This window comes from Protomyctophum bolini (assembly GCF_963924005.1).
Source record: "Protomyctophum bolini genome assembly, chromosome: 24".
NCBI lineage: Eukaryota > Metazoa > Chordata > Actinopteri > Myctophiformes > Myctophidae > Protomyctophum > Protomyctophum bolini.
In genome coordinates this window covers 29,105,144-29,131,528 of record NC_137885.1, presented here as the reverse complement: position 1 = coordinate 29,131,528, position 26,385 = coordinate 29,105,144, and the positions used below count along the sequence as shown (strand labels likewise).

At 44.8% G+C, this 26,385-nt stretch overlaps 1 protein-coding gene across 1 annotated transcript in view; it reads left to right on the top strand.

The window, feature by feature from the left end:
• Positions 1-11,084: 11,084 nt before the first annotated feature.
• Positions 11,085-26,385, top strand: part of LOC308311998 (tensin-1-like) — a 36,174-nt gene continuing 20,873 nt past the window's right edge. Inside the window, exons 1-8 of the mRNA XM_080758842.1 lie at positions 11,085-11,715; positions 14,411-14,488; positions 18,983-19,170; positions 21,085-21,217; positions 21,758-21,832; positions 22,886-22,912; positions 24,767-24,848; positions 25,480-25,749. Of these exons, the coding sequence (XP_080614968.1) occupies positions 11,118-11,715; positions 14,411-14,488; positions 18,983-19,170; positions 21,085-21,217; positions 21,758-21,832; positions 22,886-22,912; positions 24,767-24,848; positions 25,480-25,749 (1,451 nt within the window). The 5' untranslated portion in view covers positions 11,085-11,117. The remainder of the gene's footprint in view (positions 11,716-14,410; positions 14,489-18,982; positions 19,171-21,084; positions 21,218-21,757; positions 21,833-22,885; positions 22,913-24,766; positions 24,849-25,479; positions 25,750-26,385) is intronic.

Here is a 26,385-nt window from a genome sequence, read left to right as displayed (position 1 = left end):
CAGGCTGACTGGCTGACTGACTGACTGGCTATATAACTGACTGGCTAACTGACTGGCTGGCTGGCTGACAGGCTAACTGAATGGCTGGCTGGCTGGCTGGCTAACTGGCTGGCTGGCTGACTGTCGGAAAGCCACTGGCTGGCTGGCTGGCTAAGTGTATATGTTCATGTTGGACCCATTGTAATTTAATTTCACATTTGTGATTTGTACTAAAGAATTTTCATTAAGGAGTGAATTATTATTGAATAAAAATGGAATGGAAGTCGAAGATTTGACTAATCGATCTTGTTGTGGTACTTTAAGGTTTATTTAGCATATTTAGAGTTATTTTGGCTCTAAACACATTGATTATAGTCCTGGATAACTGTCTAAAACCTTAAAAGAGAAAAAAAAACACCTCTCTGTCTTCTGTCGATCTCTGCCATGTTGCACAAGTGCAACAAAACCAAACCAGTGCCATCAAAAGCAGATTGCTGGATTTTGTTGGCATGCGGTCACCGATTTGTGCGTAACATCCGTACAGCTGCTGCTGTTGACGGAGACGAGCTCATTCATTTACCAGGAAACAGAGAAAATGTGTCGGATGGATTTATTTTCCTTTGTGGTAACAGAAGGAACAGGAAAATATAGGTCTGAATGTGATGTAACTAACAGCAGGAAAAGTAACTGAGTAACTGAGCACTCTAATGCAAAACTAACCATCAATGCCATCAATCCAAAAAGTTATTTGATTACGGCGTTTCTTGTAACACGTTATTCTTAACCCATTTTGGGCGGGAACCCCTTTTGGTGTTAGCACTATGTCATGCTTTAGCTATTGAAAAATAGCAGATCTACAAGCTCATAGCGCGCCACCGAGTGGCACCCTACGAGCTTGTAGGTCTGCTATTTTTGAAGAATCGTGAAAAACAGCTTTTTCAAGAAAACAGTCAGGATTTAGAAGACATTTGCAGAATTGTTCCCAGGTCAAACTGGGTTAAACACTGATTATAAGTTCTATTAATATATTACTAAACAAAGTGATGTTCTCCTTCCTACAGAGTGATTCATGGAGGAGAACAATGGAATGATCCTCACCTCTGCACAAGATGTGAGTCTGTCTGTCTGTCTGTCTGTCTGTCTGTCTGTCTGTCTGTCTGTCTGTCTGCCAAAAACATTAGATCTTCAAGCTCACTACATGTTGCGTTGCAACATGTTGGAAGGTTGGAAGGTTCCACTGGTCCTTGGAGCGTTCCAGGGGGTCCATGGGGGGTTCCAGGGGTCCTTAGAGGGTTCCAGGGGGTCCTTAGAGGGTTCCAGGGTGTCCTTAGAGGGTTCCAGGGTGTCCTTAGAGGGTTCCAGGGTGTCCTTAGGAAACAGAGAAAATGTGTCGGATGGATTTATTTTCCTTTGTGGTAACAGAAGGAACAGGAAAATATAGGTCTGAATGTGATGTAACTAACAGCAGGAAAAGTAACTGAGTAACTGAGCACTCTAATGCAAAACTAACCATCAATGCCATCAATCCAAAAAGTTATTTGATTACGGCGTTTCTTGTAACACGTTATTCTTAACCCATTTTGGGAGGGAACCCCTTTTGGTGTTAGCACTATGTCATGCTTTAGCTATTGAAAAATAGCAGATCTACAAGCTCATAGCGCGCCACCGAGTGGCGCGCTACGAGCTTGTAGGTCTCCTATTTTTGAAGAATCGTGAAAAACAGCTTTTTCAAGAAAACAGTCAGGATTTAGAAGACATTTGCAGGGTTCCACTGGTCCTTGGGGGGTTCCAGGGCGTCCTTAGAGGGTTCCAGGGCGTCCTTAGAGGGTTCCAGGGCGTCCTTAGAGGGTTCCAGGGGGTTCCAGGGCGTCCTTAGAGGGTTCCAGGGCGTCCTTAGAGGGTTCCAGGGCGTCCTTAGAGGGTTCCAGGGGGTTCCAGGGCGTCCTTAGAGGGTTCCACTGGTCCTTAGAGGGTTCCAGGGCATCCTTAGAGGGTTCCAGGGCGTCCTTAGAGGGTTCCAGGGCGTCCTTAGAGGGTTCCAGGGCGTCCTTAGAGGGTTCCAGGGGGTTCCAGGGCGTCCTTAGAGGGTTCCAGGGTGTCCTTAGAGGGTTCCAGGGCGTCCTTAGAGGGTTCCAGGGCGTCCTTAGAGGGTTCCAGGGTGTCCTTAGAGGGTTCCAGGGTGTCCTCAGAGGGTTCCAGGGGGTCCTTAGAGGGTTCCAGGGGGTCCTTAGAGGGTTCCAGGGCGTCCTTAGAGGGTTCCAGGGCGTCCTTAGAGGGTTCCAGGGTGTCCTTAGAGGGTTCCAGGGGTCCTCAGAGGGTTCCAGGGTGTCCTTAGAGGGTTCCAGGGTGTCCTTAGAGGGTTCCAGGGGTCCTTAGAGGGTTCCAGGGCATCCTTAGAGGGTTCCAGGGCGTCCTTAGAGGGTTCCAGGGCGTCCTTAGAGGGTTCCAGGGTGTCCTTAGAGGGTTCCAGGGGGTTCCAGGGCGTCCTTAGAGGGTTCCAGGGGGTCCTTAGAGGGTTCCAGGGGGTCCTTAGAGGGTTCCAGGGGGTCCTTAGAGGGTTCCACTGGTCCTTAGAGGGTTCCAGGGCGTCCTTAGAGGGTTCCAGGGGGTCCTTAGAGGGTTCCACTGGTCCTTAGAGGGTTCCAGGAAGTCCTTAGAGGGTTCCAGGGCGTCCTTAGAGGGTTCCAGGGGGTCCATGGGGGGTTCCACTGGTCCTTAGAGGGTTCCACTGGTCCTTGGGGGGGTTCCAGGGCGTCCTTAGGGGGTTCCAGGGGGTCCTTAGAGGGTTCCAGGGGGTCCTTAGAGGGTTCCAGGGGGTTCCAGGGCGTCCTTAGAGGGTTCCAGGGCGTCCTTAGAGGGTTCCAGGGGGTCCTTAGAGGGTTCCAGGGTGTCCTTAGAGGGTTCCAGGGTGTCCTTAGAGGGTTCCAGGGGGTTCCAGGGCGTCCTTAGAGGGTTCCAGGGTGTCCTTAGAGGGTTCCAGGGTGTCCTTAGAGGGTTCCAGGGTGTCCTTAGGGGGTTCCAGGGGGTCACCAGCAAAAGTGTTAATATAGCACTCATTTTAAACACTTTTTCCATATTTTATACGTTGGGCTGTTTAAAAATAGTAGATCTACAAGCTCACAGCGCATCATTGCGTGGCGCGCTGCAAGCTTGTACATCTGCTTTTTTAAGTTTGTGTGTGTGTGTGTGTGTGACCGTGTACGTGCATGCCGCTCAGTGAATGATTATTTATTAATAATAATAATAATTATTATTATTATAATGTGTACTGTGTTGTTTTCTCATCAGATTTCCAGCGTCTCACTCTGGACACAAACACAGCACACTGTAGCCTCTCTCTGTCTGAGAACAACAGGAAGGTGACCCAGGATGGTCAGGATCATTCATATCCTGACCATCCTGACAGGTTTGATGGATGGGAACAGGTCCTGAGTTCAGAGAGTCTAGATGAACGCTGCTACAGTGAGGTACAGTTCAGTGGACGGGTTGTGATAGGAGTGACTGATGGAGACATCAGGAGGAAAGGAGAGGGAGATGACTGTCAGCTTGGAGAGAATGAACGGTCCTGGAGTCTGTACTGTAATGATGATCAGCGTGGTGACTGTTACGGTGTCTACCACAATAGTAAGCAGACTTTCCTTCCTATCCGTCCCTCTGGCTCCAAGAGAGTAGCCGTATATCTGGACCGTCCCGCTGGGACTCTGTCCTTCTACAGAGTGTTAGAGGACACTCTGACTCACCTGTACACCTTCCAGGCCACCTTCACTCAACCGCTCTACGCTGGGTTCTATGTGGACTCTGACTCCTCTGTGTCTCTGTGTGAGCAGAGATAGATAGTCTCCATGTGACTTCAGGTCGCCATGGTTACTCAACATGTTTGGGTGAGTCCATGTTGTCATGGTTACCACTGTTGCCTAATAGTGGACACTTTGACATCCTAGAACTCCATATTTGGACATGACTGACTCGTGGTGACATCATAGAACTCCATATTTGGACATATTGACTCAGACTGACAGCATTGTGACGTCATCATAAATAAGACAAGCAGAGACACACTGACATCAGAGAGGATTTGTTTTCAATAGCAGATCTACAAGCTACGAGCTTGTAGATCTGCCATTTTGTAGATCTGCTAATTTGGAATAGTGATGTATTTAGGTTAAAGTTATTTTAGGTTAGATTTATTTATCATTTTGCTCTTAGGACCCCCTGGAACCGTCGTGTGTGTGTGTGTGTGTGTGTGTGTGTGTGTGTGTGTGTGTGTGTGTGTGTGTGTGTGTGTGTGTGTGTGTGTGTGTGTGTGTGTGTGTGTGTGTGTGTGTGTGTGTGTGTGTGTGTGTGTGTGTGTGTGTGTGTGTGTGTGTGTGTGTGTGTGTGTGTGTGTGTGTGTGTGTGTGTGTGTGTGTGTGTGTGTGTGTGTGTGTGTGTGTGTGTGTGTGTGTGTGTCGTTGTTTTTGGCAGCATATTTTTGTTTTAGTCAGACTTTTGAATAGTTTTCATTTAGTTTTAGACCCATTTTAGTCAGCTGGAATGTTTTAGTGTTAGTCTAGTTTTAGTCGACTAAATCTACAGGTGATTTAGTCGACTAAAATGTATTTTGGCGGGCCTTGATGCCGTCATAATGACTGTTTTTACACTTGCTCAAAATAGCCGATCTACAAGCTCACAACGAGTCGCGCTGCGACGCGTTGTGAGCTTGTAGATCTGCTATTTCCAACGTGATCTCAGCAACCAAGTGTAAAATTACATGTACTGGATCTCTTGTCCACTTTAGTCTCTTCCTAACATTTTAGTCTAGTTTTCATTTGTTGACGATATTGTCAGTATATTTAGTCTTAGTTTTAGTCACCATAGCTTAGTTTTCATTTAGTTTCTGTTTAGTTTTCGTCAGTGGAAGAAGGTGTTCGACGAACAATTTTCGTCTAGTCTACGACATCAACACTGGTGTGTGTGTGTGTGTGTGTGTGTGTGTGTGGTTCTCACAGTGTGGTCCGGGGACCCCCAGGGGTCCTTGAGGGGGTTCCAGAGGGTCTCACTCATTCACACACTTATTTTGCCCCTTATTTTCTCCTTTCAGTCAGTCTTATATATATATATATAATATATATTTTGAAGGCATTGATCTTATTTTAATTCACACGAAACTTATGTTTTAGTAACAATCATTATGCATCATGTCATTAACAACTGCATGTATGTGATTGGTTAGCCTACGTATCACGTAAACTTTCCCTTCATTGTCAATGAAGTTTACGTCATATTTGGCGGATATTTGTCCTAATAAGTTCTCCTTTCATTGTCAATGGCAAATATGAGACGTGTGAGACCAAAAGCTGTATATAGGAGGGGCTCGAAAAAAGAGAAAAAGTTGTCCTTGGCAGACAGCATTGAATGAGTTAAATTAATATAGCAACAACTTCAGTTCAACCACTTTAACCTCGACATCAGATATTTGAAAATATCAGATCTACAAGCTCTGCATGTGAGTTTGTAAAACAGGCTATTGTCACAACATCTTGAAGATGAAAATGAGAAGGAAAAAAAAGAAAGACTTTGAAATCTGGTCTCGACTCAGACTCTGTTTATTACCACGAAGTCGAATGGTCAGTTATGATGTGTCAGTTGTAGATGAATAGTCAGTTATGATGTGTCAGTTGTAGATATGAGATGAATAGTCAGTTATGTCGTGTCAGTTGTACATATGAGATGAATAGTCAGTTATGTCGTGTAAGTTGTACATATGAGATGAATAGTCAGTTATGTCGTGTCAGTTGTACATATGAGATGAATAGTCAGTTATGTCGTGTCAGTTGTACATATGAGATGGATATCTTTTTTGGGGGGCAGTCCAGACCCCTTTGGGTTTCTGCCAACGTGACCTCCTAGCCCTGAGGTAGTGGTTTCTGTTTGACTATGACATTACTTTGATTGAAAGGTTTTTAATACAAGCCGTTCCAGTGGCGTCTAAATGTAAGGTTGTAAGATGCTCATCGGTGGATGGCGAGGATGAAGGATGAGGATGAAGGATGAAGGATGAGGATGAAGGATGAAGGATGAGGATGGAGGATGAAGGATGAGGATTGAGGATGAGGATGAGGATGAAGGATTGAGGATTGAGGATTGAGGATGAGGATGAGGATGAGGATGAGGATGAAGGATTGAGGATTGAGGATTGAGGATGAGGATGAAGGATGAAGGGGTACTTGTAAATATTATATTAGGGGTACTATTTCTCCCCTCCAAGTGGTCCCTGCGCGGGCCAAAACCATGTTTTAGAACCTTTTTTATGGTATATAAACCTTTATACTGAACCACTGAAACCCTGTTGACTTTACTGACGGGGGTCCCACAGGGTTCCGTACTCGGCACCCCTCCTTTTGTTTTCCTGCTGTGAGCGTGTTGATTGGTCGACTAGACTGTCATGTAGTTTACTCCCATGGTGGACTTTGTAAATCACTCTGGATTCAAACATCTGCTAAATGTCTGCATTTGTTCTTTAATGACATTCTGACCTGAGTTCAGATTCTAAAAATGTCTTATACATCCTCATACAGTTCTCTGAAAAAGCAGTCAGTCGTTCTTCGTTTTTCTAAAAATAGCAGACCTACAAGCTCGTAGCGCGCCGCATTACATAATTCTAACACCAAAAGGGGTTCCCGCCCCAAAATGGGTTAATGACATTCAGATCATCCATTGTTCATCTGTTGAATCACTGTCAGTCGTTCCATTGTTTAGTTTTCTTTTGTTTTCTTTTGATTTTAATATTAATTCCATATTATTGTCATTATTCAGACTAGAAGCTGGACGGCCTGCGGTCGGTCTCGCTCTAGCGCCACCCGGAGGGGAAAAAACAGACACCAGGTCGACCCTCTTGTGAGTGGGATAATTCTGATGTTATTGTCTGATCATTCATATTCATTATTCTGATGATCACATTTTGTAAAAGTGCTTTTTTGTTCAATAAACTGATTCTTGAACGTCTGATATTGTTCTTTATTGATATCCATAGTGTTGTCATGACAATATATGTGACCAAACGTGACACACAGTAAGTCATTGGATCTTTTTAATTAACTTTAGTTTTTTTCATGTCATGTGAAAGCAGGGATTCCCAGCTTCAAATGGACATATTGGTTGTTCAGTTTGACCCACCAGTTGTGGAGATATGGCTTATAGAGTAATATAATGTCTTGCAGAGAAACGGCGAGTTGAGAAAACAGGCTTGAAAGGTTCACTTCTGTGGACTCTTAACATTACACCTAGCTACATGTTTAAGCATTTATTTCATATGTACATGTACTATTTCAGCTCTGCCATTTATTTCGTACATGCTCTAGGATAAAATTAAATGAGTTTCAACTGTTTCATTGACGGGTGGCTGGCGTCTCCCTTAGAAATATTGTGAGAAGTTTAGTCACACGAGAGAGACTCAGAGTAGAGTCGCTGCTCCTTCGCCTGGAAAGGAGCCAGTTTAGGTGGTTCGGGGCAATCTGGTTAGGATGCCTTTCGGGCGTCTCCCTAGGGAGGTCCTCGACGCACGTCCCACTGGGAGGAGACCCCGGGGCAGACCAAGGATCACGTCCCACTGGGAGGAGACCCCGGGGCAGACCAAGGACCACGTCCCACTGGGAGGAGACTCCTGGGGGCAGACCAAGGATCACGTCCCACTGGGAGGAGACCCCTGGGGGCAGTCCACGGACCACGTCCCACTGGGAGGAGACCCCTGGGGGCAGACCAAGGACCACGTCCCACTGGGAGGAGACCCCTGGGGGCAGACCAAGGATCACGTCCCACTGGGAGGAGACCCCTGGGGGCAGTCCACGGACCACGTCCCACTGGGAGGAGACCCCTGGGGGCAGACCAAGGACCACGTCCCACTGGGAGGAGACCCCTACACCTACAAATGTAAGTACCACCACAAATAATTGATAAATAAACTCCTCCTAAACAATCTTCATCTGATGCAGAATAGACAACGCTCCAACTGATGTTCACAAGGGCTCTTTATTTACCCCACCGTGAAAAACTATAAATGAAACCACAAACTTTTAACAATGATTTATAAACACCATGGATGTATATGACTGTCATTTTTGACAGTGACGCTGTATTTCCTTTTTCTATATTAATGAAATCCACATGTCACACAAACATACACGATGCAATGCAATACAACTGTACAAACAAAATAACAGGTAACACAATTGCATGATGGTAACCATGGCAACGAATGGTGTCTGTTTCCTGTTTCTGCACAAGGAGGGCGAGTGTAGTTTTTTTATACCCAGCACCCTAATCAAGGGAACTTGATTCAGCTGGAGGGGCACTTCCTGACGAGGGAACCTCCCGAGAGCACTTCAAGTCAAGGGATACAAGTTATAGTGACGTGTGATCGCTTTGCCTGAGTTTCGCGCGTTTCCAACATTCCCCGGAGACTTTATTCATTTCTTATTATTCGGTGAATTTATTTAACATTCAAGATGTTCTATTATCCTGCTATTCTGAATCGACAGAGCGGTTGTTTCGCTACGATCTGGTGAGTCCGTTTTCACAAGTCAACTTTAGACTGAGAAACTATACATCACATTGAGTACAGGAAGTGAATCAAAAAAAGAAGCTCCGGGGTGCCAGAGTAGTCTGATCGCTTTTACTCTGAAAGCCATGAACCGGAAACACTTTCTTTAAAAAGTTGACTTGACAAAGTGACCTCACAATCCCCGATCATCTTAATATATTTATATACGCTCCAAAAAGCGTTCATATTTTGCGGGAGAGACGGATGAGGAGCAGAAATGAAGCGCCAGCATGTCGATCCTTTGGCCACTCAGAATAGCCAAAGAGCATTGATCACGCCTCCAGGTCTTTAGTTTGCTCAAGTTAGGGAATAAGACCTGGTATTTAAGACACGCAAAATACAGCCCTTAGACTCAGTGTGTTTTATTTTTAGATTCCTTTTTTAATTTGAATTCTGAAAATGTGTATGGGATGTAGGATTTTCTTATTCCGTAGCACTATTATATTGATTAGACAATAGTGATACTGAACACTGTATGTTTATCTATATTTTTGTATTTCTTCTAGTTCTCTACGGTGCCTTGCTGCCCTATCGCAGTGCGACAATAGGACTCCACGCCAGGCCGCTCTATACAGCCTGGCCCTACCCTGACAAGGAGTGGTGGTGAGTGAGTGTTTCTGCTCTATACGCCTATTTTAGCCTGTGACCCAAAACAGAGATTCAAAGATGAAAGTCATACGATTTGTCACACACGTTAACAGCAGTGACATTTGTTCTCTGCATTTGACCCATCCCTTGGAGCGGTGAGCTGCAGCCAAGGAGCGGTGAGCTGCAGCCAAGGAGCGGTGAGCTGCAGCCAAGGAGCGGTGAGCTGCAGCCAAGGAGCGGGTGAGCTGCAGCCAAGGAGCGGGTGAGCTGCAGCCAAGGAGCGGTGAGCTGCAGCCAAGGAGCGGTGAGCTGCAGCCAAGGAGCGGTGAGCTGCAGCCAAGGAGCGGGTGAGCTGCAGCCAAGGAGCGGGTGAGCTGCAGCCAAGGAGCGGGTGAGCTGCAGCCAAGGAGCGGGTGAGCTGCAGCCAAGGAGCGGGTGAGCTGCAGCCAAGGAGCGGGTGAGCTGCAGCCAAGGAGCGGTGAGCTGCAGCCAAGGAGCGGTGAGCTGCAGCCAAGGAGCGGTGAGCTGCAGCCAAGGAGCGGGTGAGCTGCAGCCAAGGAGCGCTGAGCTGCAGCCAAGGAGCGGGTGAGCTGCAGCCAAGGAGCGGGTGATCATCAGGTCTTATTGTTATAAAAGAAGGTGTAATCTTTTCAAAAAAGTGCACAGTATTTGTTAAAATGTTGTTTTTATGTGGACACGCCCACCAGTTCATTAGGTATGCCTGGTTGCCAGGATCATAGCATAATGGTCAACTGAAAATGTCTTAAATGGAACCCTGGCTAATAAGACAAATATGTCCTAATATATTATAATTGACCTCTATAACTAAAATCTAACATTTAAAACACCTTAAATATTTTATTTATTTCATAAATCGATAATGTTTCACTCAATAGGGGGAACTCCTGTCGCAATTTAATGATGTCATATGTCCTTGTGTGGTCTAGCCCAATGGAATGCACGTGTTAATAAAAACCACTTAATACGAGCATCAAAGCAGTATTTTAAATACTTTTTATTAGTACATGCATTCTATAAAGTCCATAGGGCTAGACCACACATGGAAATCAGTATATCCATAAAGCTAGTCAACATACGGAAGTACACAGTGCTGTAAAATATCCTAATAGATGGTTGTGTGACAGTGATGATTTGAGGTTATTTTGATGTTATCTGCATGGTGTTGGTCCACAGAGCCAAAACTACTAGTAATTGGTGTACTGACCACATGGTATTACTGTGCTTAACTGACCAGCCAACTGGCCTGACCTGAACCCCACAGAGAATCTATCTTTTATTGTCACAAGGAAGGTGTGAGACACTAGATTCAACAATACAAATGGGTTTACAGCTGCTATCAAAGCAAATCTGGGCTTCCATAACACCAACAGTGGTACAGGCTGATCACCTCCATGCCACGCCCCATTGATTAAATGATGTGTTTAAAAGTAGCCCAGACCAGTATTGAGTGCATAAATTATCATACTTTTCAGATGGTTGACATTTCTGTATTGGATTTTTTTTAAATCTGTAGGTGGGATCGACGGCGATGACGTAAACTGGGGGTTAAACACGATGGAATGTTACGACCCTGAGACCAATCAATGGACCGTGTGCGCCCCCATGCAAGAGAGACGCTTCTCTGGGCATAGCGCGGTTGTGGTGGATGGAAAGATCTACGTACTAGGAGGGGTGAATGGGGAAAACGACGACGAAACGCTCGGCAGGTAAGACACTGCTGCTCCATGAATGCCTGGGAAAAGGTGGCTTCTTGTTCACAGCATACTGTATATTTAATCCATTCTGAACGGGAACCCATTTTGGTGTTAGCATCATGTTATGCTTTAGCTATTGAAAAATAGCAGATCTACAAGCTCATAGCGCGCCACCGAGTGGCGCGCTACGAGCTTGTAGGTCTGCTATTTTTGAAAAATCGCAGCGGGACATCGAGCAGTCCATCGAGGCGCTCAACATGCTCATGCTGGACCTGGACCCCGTGCACGCGCACATGTGCAAGTCCCACAGCGCGCCCACGGGGGGCCAGAACAACAACCCCGCCGAGTCCCAGGTGCCCTTCTCCCAGACGCTGGCGCGGCCCTCCTACCAGGCGGAGACGGCCATCCACCAGGGCTACAACAGCACCGGCTCGGGCTCCGGCAACAGCTCCAACTCCCTGGGCCACGCGGCGTACATCACGCAGCGGCCCAACAACGCCGGCTACGACACCCCCCCGGAGCCCTACCTCCTCGCACGCCAGGCGGCGCCGCATTACGACACCACCTCGCCCTCGGTGGTGGCGTACGGGCAGCAGCAGCAGGTCCCCCACCAGGCGGCGACGAAGCAGCCCTCAAACTCCTCCTCCTACCCGAGCAGAGGAGGAGGGGTGTCCCCGGACCCCCCCCAGGGCCATTCCCCGTACCCCGGGAGCTACAGCCCCTCGCCGTCGCCCCTCCCCACGGTCACGCCTCAGCCCATGAAGGACGCCTCGTCTGCTTCCCCCGTGCCCAAGGAACAGGACGCCGAAGAGGAGAGCCTGAACCTGGAAGGCCTGGTGGCTCAACGCATCGCTGGTAAGATGACTTGAGGGGTGTGTGGGGGGACGGAGGGGGGACGGAGGGGTGTGTGGGGGGACGGAGGGGTGAGGGGTGTGTGGGGGGACGGAGGGGGGACGGGGGACGGAGGGGTGTGTGGGGGGACGGAGGGACGGAGGACGGACTGACTGACTGACTTCATTCTCTGCCTGTCAGTGTTGTTTTCGTCGACTAAAACTAAGACGAAACATACCTATTTTCACTGACAAAAACAAATGGAAACTAAATGAAAACGAAGCTACGATGACTAAAACTAATATACTGACAATTTTGTCGACAAATAAAAACTAGACTAAAATGTTAGGAAGGGACTATAGTGGACAAGAGATCCACTATAAGTCATTTTACACTTGGTTGCATGTGTAAAAACACTCATTACGACGGCATCAAGACCCGACAAAATACACCCCTCCATTTCTCACCCTAAAATCTTATGACATTTAGTCGACTAAAACTAGACTAACACTTAGACATTCCAGGTGACTAAAATGTGACTAAATGAAGTTTCAGTCCAAAGACTATGACTAAACTAAAAATAGAAATTTGCTGCCAAAAACAACACTGCAGTGCACCTCTGGTGCGATATTACCGGTCAGTTTGAGTAAATGATAAATGGACTGCATTTATTTATATAGTGCTTTTCTCCAAAGCGCTTTTTACAGTTGATATCGTTAGTTTGAGTATAAGCGAGGTCAGTATATTATACAGTGGAATCCTGAGTGTTAATTTAAAAAAAATGTAAAAAATAAAAAACTGACTCGTGAGTGAAATGGATTACTGAGGAGGTTGGCTGTGTGTTGGTAGCCTCGCGGCCAGACACGAATCTGCCTTTGCAAAAAAAAAAAAATTGCCCTCCTGTGGTGTGATATTATAGGGCGAGGTCGCTTCTCGCCCTCAGGGCGTCTTTCTGGTACAGTATACTGTACTTTTGTGCTACACCAAGAGTCAGTGACTTATAGGTTTTATACTCGTTGCTGTCCGGAGGAAACTTCCCGAGGTTTTAGATTTTTTTTTTGCCATAAATCAGTGCTATTGAACACTCTTTACGTCTGTGTGTTGTTTCATAAATCAGTGCTATTGAACACTCTTTACGTCTGTGTGTTGTTTCATAAATCAGTGCTATTGAACACCATTTACGTCTGTGTGTTGTTTCATAAATCAGTGCTATTGAACCAATGGAAAGTAGTAAAAAGTTTTTTGGACAAAACCTCTTAACTCTAATTGGACTCTCAAACTGTCTGCTAAAACAACTAACTCCACCACCTCTCCCCCTCTCATGGAAGTATAATTGACAATATCTAAAGGTACAACAACACCAACTTTGATGAGTCAGTATTGCTTTGTTCTAAAAAAAATATATATATATAAGGTTTTCTTAATTTCCTGAAAATGTTATATTTTTTCATTTCCTGAAAAATATAACATTTTGGAGTTATGAGGTTTCCTCCTGACGGCAGGCATGAGATTTGTAGGTTCAACTTTAGTCATTATTCAGCGCGTGCTTTGCTTTAACGTGAAGCATGTGGGGCTAATGTACTTTTATGACAGGGAAACCAAAACAAGAACGTCAGTCACACACGAGTCATAGAAGACGATATGGGGGGGGCAGGTGACAAATCATGTCATCAGCTCTTGTTGCATTGTCCAGCGGACGCATCACTTTCCGTTCGCGGGTACATTTCGCTATCCCCCGGGGGGTCAAATATAGCGCACGCTTGTTTCGTTTGTTTGCCTCTGTACATACATACAATCGTCATGGGATTGTCATGCCGTCGGTAAATGATGGCCACGATGACCTGATGATTAGCCTGTAGTCTAAAATAACCCATTTTAGTCGGGGGAACCCCTTTTGGTGTTAGCATTATGTTGTGCTTTATATAGCTATTGAAAAATAGCAGATCTACAAGCTCATAGCGCGCCACCGAGTGGCGCGCTACGAGCTTGTAGGTCTGCTATTTTTTGAAAACTGTCAGGATTTTAGAAGACATTTTTTTAGAATCTGATCTCAGGTCAAAATGCGTTAAAGAACCGCCATTCTTTCTGTGCGTTAGAATCTGGTCTCAGGTCAGAATGGGATAAGGCCCGAGTCTGTGAGAGTTAGAGAGGGAATAAGAATAGCCCTGTGCGTTCATGTGGAAGTTTCCAGGTTCCAGGCATTGTCTGCATTCAACCCACGCCACCTCCAGATCTCTGGCGCCGCCCAGTGGAGAGACATGGTGCTGCCTCTGGGGGAGAGGTCATCGTCATCATTGGGATGTTATTCTATTCTAGCTCATTTAGGCCTGACCTCAAAATTTTAAAAAGAATATTCTAGACAGTGGTGAGATGGTGAGATAACCATATTTGTGCCATTTAGATGGGTGGGGCTGCATGCGTGCATTTTTTACAGATACATTCACCAAAAAACTAAAACAAAATCATCCACTCTGAACTCATCTTGATTCACATTTCTTTGTTTTGACTTTCATTTCTCTCTGTTTTCTGTTTTCGATCTCTGTTGATCCATACTCCCTCCTCCTCCTCCTCCTCCTCCTCCTTCTCCACGTGGATTACCTCACTACGCCCTCACGCCATTTGCTTCTTCCTCCTCTGCACCTCCCTCCTCACCTTCCTCCTGTTATCGCTTCTCCTCCTCCTCCTCCTCCTCCCTTCCTCCCATCCAATCGGGTGGCAGAGTACAACGCTCGCATCCGGGGCATCAACGAAAGTATGACCACCAAGTCTGACCGCCACCGCTCTTATTCCTACTCTGGTTTGTGTCCTTCTCACATGGCACCGTTTTCTGCATCCATTGTCCTTCCTTTCCTTTGTTCTGTCACCTTCCATTCTTTTCCTCCCCCACACCTCTCTCTCTCTCTCTCGTCTATTTCTGTCATTCTCCTTCAACTCTCTCCTCTTTCCTCCTCCTCGCTCTCACCCATTTCGCTCTTTGCATCTCGGGCTATATACAGAGCACACAGAAAAATAATTCCGTTAAAAAAATGGCTACATGGTTCCAGGAATGGGGTGTATACTTAGTTTAGACTAGTAAGACGCGCAAACGCGGGAAGCGAACGCAGCTGAGACCCTGCAGATCATGTCTGTCTGTCTGTGTGTCTGTCCCGCTGTTACTGTATATGTGGACCTGGCCCCTTTTGTGCCCATATATGGAGCTGAGTGATTGCTGATGCAACACACTCCATATTTGGACGTATAGCGGGACAGACACACACACAGACACACAGACATGATCTGCTAGGTCTCATAGTAAGTGCTCATTGCGTTCGCAACTAGTCATTAGTTAGACGGTTATAGTACGTTTAGGTGTGCTGCCCCGTGGGAGGTTAGGTTTAGGGTGAGGGTTTGAGATAGGTTGTAGTTGTAGGACTAATGACTGGTCTAACCCAATGACTAGTCTAAACCAAAAACTGTTTAAACTAATTACTGCACCCCCAGGAATTGTATTGAGTGAATGAATGGTTCTTCATGTTCCTCACATCATGTCACGCGCTGTGATGCATTGTGAGTGAGCTTGTAGATTTGCCATTTCCAACGAAGTGATTTTGGTGTAAAAGGGCGCAGATCAAGTATAGACCCCTGGGAGACACCGGTCGATGAAGTATTTAACCCATTCTGGGCGGGAACCCATTTTGGTGTTAGCACTATGTTATGCTTTAGCTATTGAAAAATAGCAGATCTACAAGCTCATACGAGCGATACGAGCTTGTAGGTCTGCTATTTTTGAAAAATCGAAGAGCGACTGACATAGAAGATTTAAAAAAAAAATCTGATCTCAGGTCAGAATGAAAACTGTCAGGATGTAGAAGACATTTTTTAGAATCTGATCTCAGGTCAGAATTAAGGTTTAAGACAGTGTGTAATGGCCGATAATAATAATTACCAATAAATTACTCAACCGGCAGGCGCACCTGGGAGCTAAAAAAAAAAAACTGTAATGACGCGCCATCAAACGACGATAAAATGATTCATGTCCAAAACGAGCTCATAAGTTTAAAACGTTTACTAGTTAATAATCAGTGCACCAAATATATATACCGGTATATGCAATAAATATCAAATATGTGCAAAGAATCCACATTTAAACGGTGAGAAAACCTTAACGTGAAAATGAACCAAAGTTATCGATTAAAGTGTGTGAGTGCGGTCGTCAAAATGTATCTCGCTCCCATAGACTGACACGAAACAAGACGGGAACGCCCCAAAACGTCACCTCCGGGACATTTACCCAGGATACACTGACACGAAACAAGACAGGAACGCCCCGAAACGTCACATCCGGGACATTTACCCAGGATACACTGACACGAAACAAGACAGGAACGCCCCAAAACGTCACATCCGGGACATTTACCCTGGGCAGAATGTTCTATGGCTGCCAATGCAACTTTTCCCAATCCTTAATCACATACGGACAAACATCTATGCCGATAATATCTAACTTGCGGAGGTAGCGTGCCTTGTTGTCCACGGGCAACAGATCTTTCAACGTATGGCTTTGCAAATACGTTTGATAATCGCTACTCTGCGCAATATTGTTTTGGAAATGCCGCAAATTGCATTGCAGTGAACGAGAGCAAATCACAACTTACCCTGGGGGTGGTGACTCCGCCCTGAATACGCGTTGTCGTGTCAGTGTATGCAGCTCACCCTGCCTCCAAGTTCCTGCCACCAATAATGAAGCGCCAATGAGGCGCCCACAGCCATCACCAACCAAGGGAGAATTACTATAGGCTTAACCCATTTTGGGGGCGGGAACCCATTTTGGTGTTATAGCATCATGTCCTGCTTTAGCTATTGAAAAAAAAAAAAAAAAAAAATAGCAGATCTACAAGCTCATAACGCGCCACCGAGTGGCGCGCTATGAGCTTGTAGGTCTGCTATTTTTTGAAAAATCGAAGAGCGACTGACATAGAAGACATTTTTTTTTAGAATGTCAGGTCAGAATGGAAACTGTCAGGATGTAGAAGAAGACATTTTTTAGAATCTGATCTCAGGTCAGAATGGGTTAATTAAAGCACTCTTTGGCCCCTACATACACAGTGGTTAATGTTTAGTTATTTTTAGAACCTCGTCTTCGTGAACCTTTATTTTTCTGTGTACTTCTCTTTCCTTCCCTCGTTGTTCTTTCACCTCCCTTTCTGCCCCACACACCCGTCTCTCTCTCTCTCTCTCTCTCTCTCTCATATCCCTCTCTCTCTCTCCCTCTCGTCTCTACCTCTCCCCTTTTCCTCTCTCTCTATCTGAACTCTAACTTCTCTCTCTCTCTCTCTCTCATGCACAGTGTTGGAACCGTTACTCAAATACGGTAATATATTACCTATTAGTAGCTACTAAAAAACAAAAAAACAACAACAGTGCATTGTTTCCATATCCACTCTAGAGTCTATGACATCTAGACCGGATCAGCAGCCTGCTATAAACGATAAGCAACTCCATCCCAACCCAGTCTACCATTAAAGGACCACTTCACCACTTTTCAACCTATCTTCATATAATAGGTCCTCACTAATAATCATGAAAAAATGGCGCAATTTTTTCCTACTCTGTCTGTGTCTCATATAGGAGGGCTGTGGGCAGTTCAGAAACCGTCTTCCAGTGACATCATCGATGGGGAATACAAGCTAATAAAAACTGCAGGCTTTCTAGTCCTGAAAAGTTGCAATGCGAAAATGGAAGCCATCGTTCTCACGATAATGAAAATCTAAATATTTGTGTAAAAAATCTTGTTGGTTTCTAAACTGCCCACAGCCCTCCTATGAGACACAGACTGAGTAGAAAAAAATCATGACATTTTATCATGATTATTAGTGAGGACCTATTATATGAAGATAGGTTGAAAAGTGGTGAAGTGGTCCTTTAATAACACACTCAGTAGTACCCACCCCAAGGCTCGTGAAAATACTAACTAAGTTATATACTTTTGGAAAATAGTAACATATTAGTAATATTATTACTCAAAATGTGAAAGTAATTAGTTATATTACTAGTTACTGGGTAAAAAAAAAAGAAAGAAAAAGGTAATAATATTACTTTAACTCATGCAGTTCATTTTCTTGGATGCGTTTTTATTTTTATTTTATCCACCACATATCACTTCCAACTGCAGCAGTCACTCATGCGGTCATGCCAAAACTAAATACTGAGGGTAAATACTGAAACAGTGGAGGTAATATTCAGTTCTGCTATTTACTGTATCAGTATAGCTCTGGTCCATAGCCTTCTACTGCTTCTACGATTCTGCCCTGCGCAGTATAAGGATATGGGACTTTCCGTTTTAAATCTCAAATCGAAATCAGACCAGCCTCTCCTCTTTGGCGTAAATAAAAATAATGTTTTTGCTACTCACCAAAACAAAGGTGGGGGGGGGCTCAGAGTGCGTCCACTAAGGAAACTAGGCTTTCTATTGACACAACCTCGCCTTTGTTTTGGTGAGTAGCAAAAACGTTCTCTTTATTTACGCCAAAGAGGAGAGGCTGGTCTGCATTCATGCGAGCGGCGGAAGTTGAGAGTAACATAGCTCTAATGCGCGCTTTAGAGCTATGGACCAGAGCTACTGTATCGGTAGACCGTGCAGTTCCATGGCACGGAACATAAACGAGCAACATGGTCAAATATGCTATTCTATTTGGCCGAGTCTTGTCACACTATGATAGCAGTAACTATCCAGATTCCTGCTGATAAGAAAAAATTTATATCAAAGTGCATATTATCATACTGTAGTGTACAATGTAGTACTCTTGGTGTCTGTGTAGTGGTCTGCTTAGTTATTAGTGACACCTGCTGACAGAAACATGTTACTGCAGCTGCATTTGATGGAAGATATTTCTCTAATTAACATTTAAGTCAAATTCCATATTTTTTTGGGTCATTATTGGAGACCTCAGAACAAGCTAGCTGTGGGATGATAATGCACTGTGAGCAAGTCTTCAAATAACCATATTTGTGCCATTTAAAACCCATTTTGGGGTGGGACTCGTAGCGCGCCACCGAGTGGCGCGCTACGAGCTTGTAGATCTGCTATTTTTGAAAAATCGAAGAGCGACTGACACATAGAAGACATTTTTAGAATCTGATCTCAGGTCAGAATGGAAAACTGTCAGGATGTAGAAGACATTTCTAGAATCTGATCTCAGGTCAGAATGAGTTATTATCACCGTCTTGCTCACGCGGCATCATCCTTTTACATTATAACATATTATACAGACTTCATTCTAACTTCAGTCTTTCCTCTGGGTGTTTTCTTTAGGGTCTCGCTCCAGGGGCATGACCCCAGAGGTGACCCCGGAGATGGGCCGCCGGAGGACCACCAGCGAGGGACAGTACCAGAGCAGTCACGACTCGGAACCCTCCACGACCCACTCGGGTCACTCAGGGGTCCATTCCACGGACTTCACCAAGACGCTGTCCCTGAACCCCGGAGGGAGGCCCAGAGAGGTACAGTACAGTACAGTACAGTACAGTACAGTACAGTACAGTACAGTACAGTACAGTACACCGAATGGCGCGCTATGAGCTTGTAGGTCTGCTAAATCGAAGAACCACTGACGTATAGAAACATAGCTTTTTCAGAAAACTGTCAGGATGTAGAAGACATTTTTTTAAATCTGATCTCAGGTCAGAATGGGTTTTAAGGTGAAGAAACAGAAGAAGGGGCGAACATCTCATAGCGGAGTCATTCTTAGTTAGTTAGTGCGGAAAATCGACCTTCGCCTTTGTAGTAAGGACGCACCGTGATTGGCCAGTGCACTTCGACACGGCCAATGACACGACACGGCAAGCCGAAGTGATTTAGTGTACATGGAAAAAAAAGCCTCCCAAGAAGTACAGAGACGACTCACGTCCAGTCTAGACTGAGAGTCTCTAAGCTGTTAAGTTTCCTTAATGTCTGAACCAATCACGGATCTATTAACCTGTCGTTTACATCATGATAAATGTCCTTTAATCTACTCCTGTGGCTCTTGTGGGGCTTCGCTGCAGCGCTCGGTAATAGAAATAAAGTGGACCACAGTTTATACCCGAGTGCCTCTTGTTGCATTCAGAGAAATCCCTCGTTTGCTGTTGGCCACTAGATTCATTGTCCTGGTAATGAAGCATAGCAGCAAAAGCAATATACTGCCACGAATAAAACTTTACCCAAAATGGAGGAGAAAAAGGAGACTGTAATTCATGGCCTTTTCCTCAGTGGTTCCAGTTACTTAATCAGAACAGTGTGTGTCCAGTGGAAACCTCGTATGAATCTGATCTCAGGTCAGAATGGAAAACTGTCAGGATGTAGAAGATTTTTTTTTAGAAATCTGATCTCGGGTCAGAATGAAAACTGTCAGGATGTAGAAGACATTTTTAGAATCTGATCTCAGGTCAGAATAGGTTAAACCAAACACTGGGTCGGGACTAGTCGGGACCCATTTGTGGATGGTGGAAACATTGTTATCGGTTCCCTTCGGTGTTGTGTCCATCAGGACATTTTCTTACACCTAAAAAGCAAAAGAGCAAAAAAAAAAAATCATGAATTAAAAACAAAAATTCAATGATTTTTTTTCCAGTAATTTCATGGAGAAATAAGAATGAAAAATCCAAGAAATTTAAACAAATAAATATCCGATCCGGGGGGGGGGCGAATATCTAATTTCTGTTATGGGTCAAACAGGCTAAAAAAAAGGTTTGGGAACCACTTGAGTCTAAAACTGTTTACTGGTGGATTTTGAGGATTACTTGTACAGTATGTCATTTTCCCTGGCTTTAGTTTTCAAAATAAAGCACATAAAGTGCACAAAGACCCACACACCGTCTGCACGTTGCAATACGGACTTTATTTATAGGCAACGTTTCGATCAAAGGCATGCCTGAAGAAGGTCTTTGTATGCACTTTATGGGCATTAATCTGAATACGTTGAGCCCTGCCTATGTGCACTCAGAGCATACAGGTGTGCACAAGACTTGAGACTAAAATAAACTATTTCCACGTGCAAATACTTCCATGGTCCTTGTCTCGCTTGTCATCGTGTCATCTGCTCGGTCGCCCCCCGGACTGTGGAACGTTCTCCCCGCCCACCTGAGGACTCAAAACTTTCCTTTTTTAACAAAGCATTTTTATAGCCTTGCCCGCAAGATGTTTTTAATGGTGTGTGGTTGCTGTAGCACTTTGAGATTCTTGCGAATGTAAAGTGCGTTATAAATAAAATCCATTATTATTATTATTATTATCGTCTCATCTGCCCCCACTCTGTCATCAACCCTATACTCTCGCCCCTGGTGTTTTCCATTATGTCCATGCATGTGTGTTCACGTGCATTGTTTGGGGTGTGTGTGTGTGTGTGTGTGTGTGTGTGTGTGTGTGTGTCCGTGCAGGGACCCATCCACAGCTACCGCGAGGCGTTCGACGAGGACGAGGCGGACTGTCAGTTCCTCGGCAGCGGCGGTGAGAAGTACCCGCTGACCCCCGCCTTCCCCGTCTCGCCACAGACCCCGTACTTCAACGTGTGTAAGTGGCAAAGATGTGTGTGGACAGAGTGTTTTGCTTCCAAAATACTAAAGGATAAAATAAAATATTAAACAAAAAGCACAACTGGAAGTTACCTGACCCAAAGTTTCATGTTGCCATGATTGTAACGGTTTTAGAAAAACTTTCGGTGGGTGTGCCAGTAACCAGTTGTCACTGTGAATATACTCTATATGTTTCGGGTTAGAGGTTTTATTACACAATACGGTTTGTGAACCTTTTGAATCTCAGTACAATCTGATACAATTAACTATATGATAACCACTTGCATTGCATTAGAGTTGGATGGTGGGATGGGTAAATATAAATATTTAACACACTCTTTTTCCTTCTCTTTTTCACTGTACATCTTTTGTCTCCTGTCTCTTTCTCGCTCCCCATCTCTTTCTCTCTCTCTCTCTCTCTCTCTCTCTCTCTCTCTCTCTCTCTCTATCTCGCTCTCTCGTCTTGTTCCGTCTCTCTGTCTGTCTCTCTCTCTCTCTCTCTCTCTCTCTCTGTCTCTCTCTCTCTCTGTCTCTCTAGCTCGCTGCCCTCCAGGTTTGGCCAACACTCCACTTTCAGCCCTGGGACTGAGGTCACAGCATGACGGTGGATCAGGTCAGTTTACACACACACACACACACACACACACACACACACACACACACACACACACACACACACACACACAGACACAGCAGGGTCATTATACTTAGCCCGATCTCATCCAAACGCGGTGAAATAGCACGGATGGCCAATTCCCTATACAGTACATACACGCCCTTGAAAACCCCCAAATATCCGTACATCTACTACACTAGTATGTACATATTACACTACTACCGTTTTGACCGCCACGGAGGCGTGGCTTTCACTATAGCAATGTGGCAATCCAGTCAGGTGGAGCAAGGTCAAGGTTTGACATTATTTACGATGCTGTGCTATTGGGTTACTAGCCTCGGAAACCCAGACGTTTTTATTTCCAGGGAGAAAAAAAAGTGTGACACACACACACACACACACACACACACACACACACACGCGCACACACACACACACACAGCCTTTCTATGAGGCGTCAAAGTTTAAACACACTCACACTTTAAACTGCAGTCTTCTTAATAGCCATACATTTAATAAAACTATGCACAGAAACCGTGCTTGGAAATGTTTCAGTAATGGTACAGTTGAGTGCCCGGTGGCACTTTAGCTTGTGCTCATTGGTCAGCCTATACCGTGTTATCCATACGGCAGCTGACCAATCGGTTATCAGCCTCTCTCTCTCTATGCCCGATACAAATAAAGACTCGTATATGTAATAAATGCACGTATTCATTTGAAGCTTAATCATGACATGGTTAAGCCCTTTAGCCCTACTGCATATTTTAACTCCTATATACACACCATACAACCAATAACAAAAAATAGCTGATCTGCAAGCAGTATATCTATCTCAGTGCGTCGCGATTTTCTTTTTCCTTTTTCTTTTTCAAAATAAAAATGTATTGTTATTTTGAAAATATTAGAATTTTTCCCCCAAAAAAATCTCCCATAATATACACTTCCAAGTCTTGCGTGGCGCTCAAAGAATGTCTTCCCTGTTGTTCTCCTCTTCCACACATTCTACCTGCTTTCCCTCTCTCCTGTCCTCCGTTCCTGCCGTCCTGTCAGGCTCTGACTCTAGTGACGGCGAGCAAGGTAAGGCCGCTTGTCGTGAGAAAAACAACTCGGCACGCTGCCGTACGTCCTCCCCGTCACAGACTGTCGCACACAAAGCACAGCGCATATATACTGTGCAATACTTTGCATTTGGCTGTTGCCCCAAAAATGTCCTTAATGCAGATAACTACTTAACTCTTCTTCTTTGTTTTTTTGGTGTAGTGGCATAGCGTATAGTTACAGTATGGCAGGCCCCCCCAGTGCAGGCTGTTTTTAGGCCACACTGTCTGTCTGTCTGTCTATAGCTATGTGCCTATGCCACTGTTTTGGTGTCTCACTGCAACCACTCGCATATCAGCGTCTCAACAGTGCATCCCCAGGTTGTCATGTGACGCGTTCCCCACACTGCTTTCTGGCAGAATGCATTTGTTTTTGGGAATGTAACAGTTTTTTTAACTCACTTTCTCCTGGTCAAACAAACCCATAATTAGCCCTTCGCTAAACCCCCCCCCCCCCCCCCCCCGCCGCCGCAACCCAAAAGCGATTAATTGTCCACAACAATGCCAATCCAAATTCTGTTTAGCAACCGTTGCTGCTAAGGATGACAAGCTTTCGTCACCTCATAGCTGTCAGTGTTATTTTGCATGGCTGTGTTGTTGAACACATACACAGCTTAACGTCCGTATGAAGTTACGTACATGATGCCACCCAGGTGATGGCAATAATACTAATCACTGTACTGCTCTTACCGTGCATTAAAATGAAAAACCCTGTCGGACGGTCGTAAGTTGATTGAGTTGGATACTCTTAACATGTCCTCGTATTTATATTTATTGAAATAAAGTAATGTAGGGTAGGTAGGTACCCTCACAAAAAACATGCAGTAATCCTGGTCTCTAAACTGCCTCCCCCTGGCCAGCCGGGGCGCCTGATGGAGGGGAAAGGAACTGGTTGGAATAACGTGTTCCTTCCACGCGCTACGTCCAACCAGGGAAACTCCCCCACCCCCCTGTCAGGTGTAAAGGAGTGACTTGGACACTCATGCATTGAAGGAAGCATGAGTTCAAGTCCGTTGCTCTCCCCAGGTTGGCGGAGGGTGTGTAGAGCCCAGGATCACAGTAGATAATTGACACAGGGGTGACGGATGGGTTACAAAATCGTGGGATAAAAATTATAATAGAAAAAAAAAAAAAAAAAAGATAAAGTAATGTACATTTGTCCAGTGCAGTGCCTAATTATACTGCAGGCCTGGTTGACCAGAAGACGTAGAAGACATTTGATCTTTAAGCTATTGTTGCTACTGAAATGATGGATTATTTATAATGGAGAAATCCCCGTCATTTAACATGCATCTCAATGGGGGAGAAGGAAAGCTTGCCATGTCACCTCTCCTATAGCAACCGTTGCTCTAACGTTCTCTATTGGACAAGAAGGAGGGACGTGGCGAAAAGGGCTAATTGCATCCCCACTTCTTATTCCAGTTCAACGTGTTAACCCATTCTGAACGGGAACCCATTTTGGTGTTAGCATCATGTTATGCTTTAGCTATTGAAAAATAGCAGATCTACAAGCTCATAGCGCGCCACCGAGTGGCGCGCTATGAGCTTGTAGGTCTGCTATTTTTGAAAAATCGAAGAACGACTGACATTTTTAGAATCTGATCTCAGGTCAGAATGGCTTAATCAGACCAGTGTGTGTGTGTCCAGTGGAAACCTCGTATGAATCTGATCTCAGGTCAGAATGGGTTAATCAGACCAGTGTGTGTCCAGTGGAAACCTCGTATGAATCTGATCTCAGGTCAGAATGGGTTAACGGCGTGTAGTAGTGGTGTACAGTATGTACAGTATACAGTGTGCTGACAGCTTGGATGTGGCTGTTTTTTTGTGTCCTCAGATACACGCTTTGTTTTTGGAGACAGAGTGCACGCCTTCAACGCCCCGCTGTCGTCCAGTAGCCCCATCCACAGTCCTGAGAGGTACAGTAGGAATACATACTGTACATTTATGATGAGTTGAACAAGGTGGACTACAAGTGTAGTGCTTTTTTTTTTAATACTGTTTTTATTAGGCATTGACAACATCAGAATATTATCGACAATGATAATGAGTAGTTCAGTTATATAAAATGAAAAAAAAATGACAGGCAATGTAAATGATCCACATACAATACATAATAAAAAAGACGTATAAATGTGATAAACATGAAAAAACAAAAAACTGTTAAACAATGACGTGAAGTGTGAACAGACAAACAAAATAGACAACAGGACAGACACTCTTGCTCTCAAACTTTTCCAACATGTTGTTGTAAATTAAGTGAATTACAGACATTGTTCTTTTTTAAATGAGAAAAAATTAAATATAGAAAAACACACTGTAAAATGACTTATACTGGATCTCTTGTACACTAGTCCCTTTAGTCTAGTCGACGAAATTGTCAGTATATTTAGTCTTAGTTTTAGTCATCGTAGCTTAGTTTTCATTTGTTTTTGTCAGTGAAAAAAGGTAGTCGACGAACATTTTTCATCTTAGTTTTAGTCGACGAAAACAACACTGCTACGGTAACTTGTTTGTTTGTTGTTTCACATTTCTGTGTTTGTGGTGCAGGAGACGAATGGGCTCCCCGAACCGCCTTCCGGCTGACTCCGGCGCCCACGGTGCCCACGGTGCCCACGCCGACCCCCACCACAGGCCCCCGTCTCCCGAGGGCTCCCAGGTCAGCATCGTGGGCGTGCACACGGTGCCCGGCAGCCCCAACACGCTGCACCGCACCGTGGCCACCAACACGCCGCCCAGCCCGGCACTGCAGCGGCGGCTGGCCTCCCAGACCAGCCCCTCGCTGGCCAGACACTCGCCCGCCCCGGCCAACACCACAAGGTATAAGAATGATTGTTTTTGGATTTTTTTTATTACTATTATTACCCTTACCCGTTGTGAGATATCCCCCGCGGGGGGTACTGCGCCCTGGGTGCGTTTTCGCATTTCTAATTCACTAATAAATTCATTATTAATTCATAATTTGTTAAATTGGAAAAAGGGCTTCGTTAAGTTAAGACCTCCATATTATTATGGTCAATGCCTGTGTGAGAAGTGGGAGTGATTAGTGCAGGCAGTGAGGAGATACGGTGGTGTTTCTGACACACACACACACACAGACAGACAGACAGACACACAGACAGACAGACAGACAGACATTGACTGAATTATAGTATTTTTATTATTGTTTTGTTTTAGTTTTAGTTTTGACTTTATTTATTTTAATTAACGCTTAGTTTTTTTTTTTAGTTTTAGTTTTTTCGGCCCTTTTCAATCCTGCACCCGACGAATAATAAGCCAAGGTGCACGAGAGTATTTAACTCAAGAAAAGATGGCGTTTAAAAATATATATATTTACAGATTAAGCTTACGTCCGGCCGGGGAAATTCCCATCTGTCATGCATAGAAGGAGGCATGAGGTCAGTCCGCTGCCCCCCCAGGTTGGCAGAGGAAGTGTAGCGCCCAGGATTACATTAG